Source organism: Cupressus sempervirens, chromosome 8 (assembly GCF_028749045.1).
Source record: "Cupressus sempervirens isolate cs-2001-9-10 chromosome 8, ASM2874904v1, whole genome shotgun sequence".
Lineage (NCBI taxonomy): Eukaryota > Viridiplantae > Streptophyta > Pinopsida > Cupressales > Cupressaceae > Cupressus > Cupressus sempervirens.
Genome location: NC_143125.1, coordinates 499,984,160 through 499,992,471, shown reverse-complemented (window position 1 = coordinate 499,992,471; position 8,312 = coordinate 499,984,160). Strand labels below are relative to the sequence as shown.

General features: G+C 36.5%; 1 protein-coding gene across 2 annotated transcripts in view; it reads left to right on the top strand.

Annotated features, from left to right (window-relative positions):
- The first annotated feature begins 1,932 nt into the window (after nt 1–1,932).
- Nucleotides 1,933–8,312, top strand: part of LOC149543377 (Nucleic acid-binding, OB-fold-like protein) — a 232,896-nt gene continuing 226,516 nt past the window's right edge. For both annotated transcript variants that reach the window (XM_089798181.1, XM_089798180.1), the window contains exon 1: nt 1,933–2,236. In XM_089798181.1, the coding sequence (XP_089654307.1) occupies nt 1,997–2,236 (240 nt within the window). In that variant the 5' untranslated portion in view covers nt 1,933–1,996. The remainder of the gene's footprint in view (nt 2,237–8,312) is intronic.

The following is an 8,312-nucleotide window of genomic DNA, read 5'->3' as shown; positions in this document are numbered from 1 at the left end:
TCTTGTTGATTTGGGAAACTTTTAAAAAGAAATTATAATACCTTCTTCGGAGGTTGAGACAACTAGAGGTGTAGGTCTATATCGAAAATGGATTTTTAGTATAGAAATACTAATGGAAATGATGACATATATAAAATGTTTTGTGTGCCCCTTTCATCAGAAACCTACTTTACCCCAAAAATCTACTATTTACCCCTACTTTTGAGGACTTTCTTTGATTTTTTAACCTCTCTTATTTTCTTTCACTTGCTTAGTGTTATAAAAAGTTTGTGCTCTATTTTCCAAAAAAAATTACAAAACATAGAAAAATTGTGTTCTCATACTGAGGCCACAAAAAAGTGTAGTGGGTGCATCATTTGAACACTTGTGGAAGTGGCTATACAAAGACCAAAATTTTTAAAAACCAATACCAGAGATATAAATCTTCATCTATCAAATTTGAAGGAGTAGGATTTCTCAACAACTCAGATGGTGAAAACAAGAACACTTGGAAAGGACGAAGAAACTCAAAAAAAACAAAGCAAGATTTTTTGACACCCATAGTTAGAGAGTAAATTTTCTCATCCTTCAAAATTCAAATAGCAACCCAGTTAAAAGTGCAAAATTTCTACAATGAACAAGCTAAAAAAATGTTGTTCTAGAGAGACGACAATATTATGAAAATGAAAGGGCACTGCTATACACTCAAGTTTGCGAGGCTAGAAAATAGAGGCATCTACAATTAGAGTAGCAAATCTTGTGAGAGTGTAATTTCTTGGCAACCCAGATAGGGATAGGAAGAAGCTAATGAGCTAATAAGTAACACACCACTAGATTTTCTGTGAATACTGATAAAAGAAAACAATTAAGGCATTGAAGCCAAGGTAGATTCTTTACAAAGCATTCAAGAATGTATAGAAAAGAAGATTACATAGTATTTTTTATTTGACACCCTAAATGAAACTCCTTAAAAACATGACGTTACCTCAATGAAGTTTTTAAAGTTTTGGATTTGCTAAGAAAAGTGTTGAAATGGTGGAAAGATCATGTTTGGAGCCTCAATCATAACTGTAAACTCGAAAGCACACGCTCAATTTGCCTCTCCACTAATGGATTGAAAAAGATGGACAAACTTTTTCATGATACACATCTGGTTGTTCAATTTAATGTCTGCAGATGTATTTAATGCGATAATAATGTTCTTTCATTTGGACAACAACATCACTTGTAATTTTTTTTTTCTTTTTTTTCAGATCTTTTGTCAATAATAATTATTTTCTTCATTGCCTTTTTGGCTTCTAGCCAATAGAAATCATGATAAATACTATTATTTAAATTGGAAAAATATGATGAAAATAAAAAACTTTAAGAAAGCTACAATATTTCTATAAATTTAAATGTCTCATTGATCTATTTAAACAAAAATTTGGCACTTGATGGTTCAAAATTAGAGAGCTTGCCATATAGCTTTAGAAATTTAAAACCCAAATAAATCAATTGAAGATCAAATTTATATCCATAAAACTCTTTTAATCTTATCTCAATTAATTTTTTATATAAAGTACATTTATTTTATTTTATTAAAGAAATTGAATTCATACATCAAATAAATCAATAATCTTATATCTTTGTGCAACTACTTATTTATTTATAATTTATGCTTAAATTTAAATAAGAAGTGTTCTAAGGTAAATTTTTTATTAGGGAGAAAGAATAGATTGAAATCTTTTTTTATTTTAATAGAACAATAATTAATAATAAAAACTAAAAAAATATTAAAAACAAGTTGAAAATAATCACAATTTATTTAGGAAAATGTCACATCTCTACCGTATCTTTCTTGATAAATAAATATTATTATTTGAAGTACTGCTTAAAAATATTAAACAGCCATAAGACATTCATAATGTTTTTTTGGCCTGTCATATCCTACCTTAATTTGAACGAAGGTGGATGTTCAATCCAGTTGAACCGGATGAAGAGACGGCAGTGGAAGAGAATTAACAAATAGAGCAGGATGAAGAGTGTTATTCAACCATTTCAGTGCTCACCGTATTCAGATTGTTTATGGAAGCCCTCTACTGTGAGTTTAACTCCTCTCCGTTTGCCATATTGCGATAAAAAACATCTAGTTTTGGGCGCAGTTGGAAATGGCGAGAACAGAGCAAGCCAAGATGTTGAATTGGACCAGCAACCACCAGTGGATCTTCAAGTTGGGATTCTTAATGGCGGAGACTCCAGAAAAACCTCGTCGGAGGTTGGTAAAGAACTCCTCTTCACGTTTTCGTCTATTTCTACCTCCTTATTTACAGCAGCATTTATTTTCAGTTTGCCAGAAATTATTTCAGTGGCGTTCTCTCAAACTTATTTTGCATACTCTTAAAAATGATATATGGCCAGGCTATGCAGACGTTTATTTCTGAGATTGTGGAGCACATCTATTCACTATCATTTTGGACTGCATAACACCCTTCAATAGCACACTGCAAACATGTTAGAGGAACGAGAAGTCTATTGAAATTAGTCGCCTCTTGCATGCTTTTTCTTCACCAGGTCAATAGTCTAATATATGGAACAAGGGTATTTAATATAATTTTAATGTTGAGCTAGTGAGGTTAACGGCTAAAATACTAACCCCACACCTAGTGGGAGGCCCCCAGTTTGAAGATTTATTCCCAAAATGTTGCTTGCACCCAAGCAGTACGAATATATTTGGAATTGCACATAATCTCAAAGAAGAATCTCCTTGCAATTGAGAAAAAGGTCACTGGTCTTCCCTCTATGTAGTCGCTTGCCTTACTCAATTGAGCTATTTGCTGCAAGGTCGCTTAGAGCTACGAGAAAGAGGTTATGGGGTGATATTGTGCAATGTACCCATCAATGGTTTTAATGAGTGCAAGGCATCAGTGGAGTATCCCTAAACAATCGCTTGCCATACTATTCTAAGGGCCCCTACTATTAATATATCTCTGCACCGCCAACCCCCAATAAGAATTGTAGATATTGGCTTACCTCGAGAAAGGTAGGCCAATATCTCCCCACACACCCATTCTATTGCCCCACCCTGCATCGGTGCATGCAGAGTTTCCCTTACCCTACTATGAAAGGGAAGGGCCAGCCTACTATTCTATGGGGATAGTTGGGGGTGGGCATGTTACGTCTAGAATATGGCATAGCAACCCCTACTATTCTAAGTTGGCTGGCTGGGTGTTCAGTAACATATTATGGTTTATGGGTCGGGCCATACGGACGTTGAAGAGGAGGTTTCAAGGAGATGTTTTTAAGATTTTCTTTTAAAATAATTTTTGACAGAGTATGATATCATGTACTCATTATAGAAGACAAAGATATGCTTTCATGAGACCACTAGCTTCTTTAAATTTTGGAACTTAACTAGAATATTAAATTTATGTGACCATCAGCTTTAAAATACTTTTAAAAAATAGCTTCTTCTCTATTTTTGTGAAAGCCCCCTCTTATGAGACCCCAACCTAAAGACTGTTGCTACTCCCATACCATCACTTAAAACATATCGATTTTAAAAAACCACTTCCTCAACCTTGTCTTTAGGTGCATTGGACGACTGTTCAAATGCATAGTATCCTTGCATTGAAAAAATTGTGTTCACATAAACTGCATTGTTGGAGATACACCCCACATATAAGTTTTTAATACTTCTACATCCTAGTGTTTGCACTTGTAAATTTTTGTTTAACCTGGAAAGGATTGCACATTGCCCTATTCCATTGCATTCATAGAGATGTTAAGTCATGTATGATTATATGTACAATTGCAATTATCGACAAGTGATTAGATGACGAAAAAACGTGTAGGTACAGAGGCAATTTCCAAGAGAATTGTTCTATTGGCTATCACTTGCAAGCACAAAATCCAGCAACACTTATTGACCACCCCCAAAAGCATCGAAAAGGAATAGCCGATACCTAGGATTTCTCCTAGGCGAACAACCTTATGGGAAGTTCGGTGAGTGTGGGACTTGTGCGTTCTCGTTGAATGACCTTTAGGATTTTTGAAGTCAGCTTGTCATTTGTATAGAGGGAAAAGGGGAAAGAAGTGTCACTTAAAACAGTAAGATGAAACGCCAAACTTTTGGAACACTTTAAAATGCACATGATACTTAATAAAATGAAGTATTAAGGCAACCCTTTAAATCAGATGTCGGATAGTCACAGTTCTACTAATAATATTGGAGCATGAGACATAAAGTGAAAGACATAATGATAACCATATTCAAAAAAGCCTAAAGCATAGTCTACTTAGTAGAAACCAAAATGCAAATATTGAGGTCAGGAAAAACACGTAAAACATTCATGGAAAACAATGAGCCCCGAAAAACAAAGGGCTAAAAGCATGGTTGATATGTATCATAGATTCAAAATGCCCATTACAATTTTAATGCTTGCTTAGAATAACCTTTCAGGTAAGAGTGCTCTATATATATAGCTAAGGCATTGCCTAAAAACTCTAATGGAAAGTGAAACAAACTGCATATTTTGTGTTCCATCCCACAAAGTTTGAGACGCTTGATGGCCTGGATTTTCACTAATCTTAAATTTTGATACCATGTGTACAATCAGGAAGAAGTATGTTTCCATAATTAGGGTTTCATGAGTTGTCATTTTCCAAGAAAAAACCCTAATTTCTTTTACTCACACCTTTTTGCTTGCAAGGTCATTTAGGTGTTGATTTGCAATTAATAAAAGGGGATATGATAAAACTTTGGTTATACATATAAATTTTTCTATCCCTAAGTTCTTTGTTTTATTTCATATGCTATAAGGTTGTGATCCTAAGTGTTTTAAGTTGCGAAATCGCAAAAACATTTTAATTGCTAGGTCTCTCCATTATTTTTTTAACCATTTTGAGGGTTGCGATGTTGCGAATTAGGAAGTCATGAGGTTCACACTACATCTCGAGCAACGAGGCTAGCAGTTAAGGTCACGAAGTGGAGAAAAGCTTTGGATCGTGAGGCCTTGGCTTATGATTTGCATGGTGATTTTAAGTTGCGAAGCCACAAAGTGTAACCGTGGTGGTTAGAATTCAATTTATTGCTACATCTCCTGCAGTTAGAGGTGACGTTATTTGAGAGTGGAGATTTGTAGATAATTGGTGGTCGCAGCATCGCAAGCTTAAGTTGTGAGTTAGAGTTTGTGGATGCGAAACCATGAAAAGGATAATAGTTAGCTCCAAAGTCAGCGTTCGCATCATCACGCGGGTTAAGGATGACATGCTGTTGATTGTTGCGAAGTGGCGAAATGGTTGAGATAAGGGCTTTGTAGCGTTGCCAGTATGAAAGATGTTAAGCTCTAAACTGCAGAGACTCAGTGATGTATGTAAAAGAAAAGTTTCGCTATTTCATAGGGATAAAGGGTTAGCAAAGGTAGTAGGTTGCAATGAAGAGATAAATATTTTTCGTGCCTTTGCAAGCTTCAAGTTGTGATAAGATTTTAAAGGCGAGATGTTGTGACAAGGGTTAAGTAACCATTCATGAGTATGAATTGCTGGGTTGTTGTGGTTAGTAAGATGGTTATTTGGATAGTTGCGATGCTGCGAAATGGTTATGATAATTGAGTTCACTGCTTCGCGGGTTACTTGCAAGCAGTTTAAATTTGGGTAGTGATAGAGCAATAAGGTTTGATTTGACAGTTAACACCACATCTCCATAGTGTTCAAAGCTGAGCTCTTAACTTGTGCGATGTCGCATAGAAGGTTATGAAATATGTTTCGTTGCTTCGCGGGTCTACATTGTAAACATAATTATGTGATAGCGAAGCAGAGATAAATAAATAACACAACAGCTCAGGTAAAGTTGGCAGTTAAATGAATAAGTTGCGAAGTAGCAAGAAAGTTAGGATAACCATGTTCGCGCGGTCGCTGCCAAGAGTAATGAAGGTCATGGAGTTGCCGAGAAGTGGAGAAAAGGGGTCAATCGCCACATCGCTACCTTGAGTTTTTGAAGGCAAAACAAAAGGTAAAGTGCATTTCTAAGATGGTATTGAGTGATGAGTTGGAAGTACGAACGATGTAAAATTTGAATGTAGGGAAACTTTTGAAGTAATGAAAGGACTTCGTGCATGCTATTTTAATGCCATTAATGCCACGCTCTGATTTGCAGGAAGGAGATAAAAGGTGAAGAGAACAAGAATTTTATCACCAATTGTAGAGGGTCTGAAATGTTGCAGAGTGAATCCTTGTGATAAATTGAAAAAATAGCACAAAAGGAGGGAGAACTAATTGCACAGGTTCAAATTGAAGAAGCTCCGTCAAGTTCTTCAAAGGCCAAAGGTCCTAGCCCTTTTGTTGATGAGTGGTTACATTTCTTGCCAGGTTCATCGAATCTTCAATCTGCAAATGACCATGCTTTTAGAGATTCGTATAGTTTTTGTAGAGATGCAGAGGTGCCAGGCAGAAATGGGAATGAATTGTTTTGGTTCTTCTATAACAACAGATTGAGTAAGGTCCCGTTATCGAACCCTTGGAATAGAAATTTGGGTAAATTGATTGTGCCCGAGGTCTTTGTCGATGTTGATTTGCTGAAGGCATTGATCAAAACATACAATCCTATTAGTTGTTCATTCCACAAAAGGGACAAAAATATACTCTGTGCGCTGGGCAAAGAATCTTTCATTGAGGCTTTTGATTTAGGAGGACCTATGGCATTCCCTATTGACTTCAAAAAAATTGATGATGATTTCCAGAAGCACAAGAATTTCTACACTAGGAAGGCCATGTTAGGGCATATTCCAAAAGCGAAGAAGGAATAAGGAGACATACCAAAGAAAGTGGGAGATTACATGCCTCTAGGGTATTTTCAGAGATCTTTAGAATACCGTCGTTGGATTGAACAAGGTCTTAGGTTCGGATGAGACTATGGATGCTTCTGGTGGATTCTACATCATGGCATTGAATATTCAAGACCCACACACCAACATTGGGTATGACTTTGTCGCCTACATAGCAAATCGCATTCATGATGAGATTGTTTTCGCTCAGCAAGGAGAACTGTGAAATTTCAAATTTCATCATTTTTCTGTGCTAATGCATTTGATTTTGTACAAGAATGTGGGATACATTGATCCAAGTTTCATTGAGAGTGCAGAAGAATTTGGAGAGAATCTGCCTATACAACGATGGACTAGGGTATGTCAAAGATTCTACCCTTATTCAAATTCTATTTCTTATTGCAATGATTTTGTTTACCTTGTTTTAAATATGTTGGGGGCTATTGTAGAAAGGATTCCTAGAAATGTTAGGAAATTGCTTAAACCCTATAAATGCTTTGATGAAGGAAAACAATTAGGGCATGATTAGAAAATTACATAGTCGTTAAGGTTTTTGAGTGCCCTTAGCCACCACATGTCCTGCCTAGATTTGTTCCAGAAACTTTAGGAATTGTTGAATTCTTCTGGCAGCTGATATCCACAAATAGGGAGTATTTGGGCCATAAAATCAGGAAGGGGACATTCTTGTGGAGATGTTCCAAGTGTGGGGATTTTGAAATTGGTAAGAATGCAATTGAAGAGATTGATGCATGTTTATTGTATAGGGTAAAATGATACTTATCGCATGTAGTACAGTAAGATATAGCACATAACAGATACTTTATTTATGTACGCAATATGCACTCCAATGCTTACAATATGATTATGATGATTACAACCATGTTCCAAAGTACCTTCCAGACAATGTACATATACTTTCCCAAAGGGGTGACTCAAACGTCATGTGCACTTTCGGATACAATTCTACCTGTTAGCTACAATGTAGAATTTACCGAGAACATCATCCCCCCCAAAAAGTAAAGTTGTCTCCAAACGATAGACTAAAGACAACAAAACTCAAATTTCACTAAGACAATTAATTACATTTATGTTTATATACTAAGAAGAGGGATGCGTCCTTGGTGTGGTGGCCATCCATGCCCTAAGCTCGTTCAGCTTTGCTCGTAGCTTGTACACTTGCTCCTTCTGAACTTTCAATTCTGCTTTAGCCTCCATTTGAAGCTCCAAAGTTGACTGCATCATCCCAACAATATCTCCCAACTCTCTCTCCTCATCTGCCACCTGCTCCTTCTCTGTTGCTAACTGTTCTTTTTTTGCTTCCACCTTCTGTAGCTGGCTTTGTCTGTCTAATAAGGCTTCCCTCTTAGGTTCCCAGACTACCCTCTCCGCGGCTAGCCTGGTAGCTGACTCCTCCCTAGACCTCTCTGCTGCTACCTAATTTGCCTGGCTCCTCTGAAGGGTGTAATATGCATCCCTGTGTATCTTGACTATCTCCTGAGTCAAAGTCTCTACTTGACTCTCCATACTCGG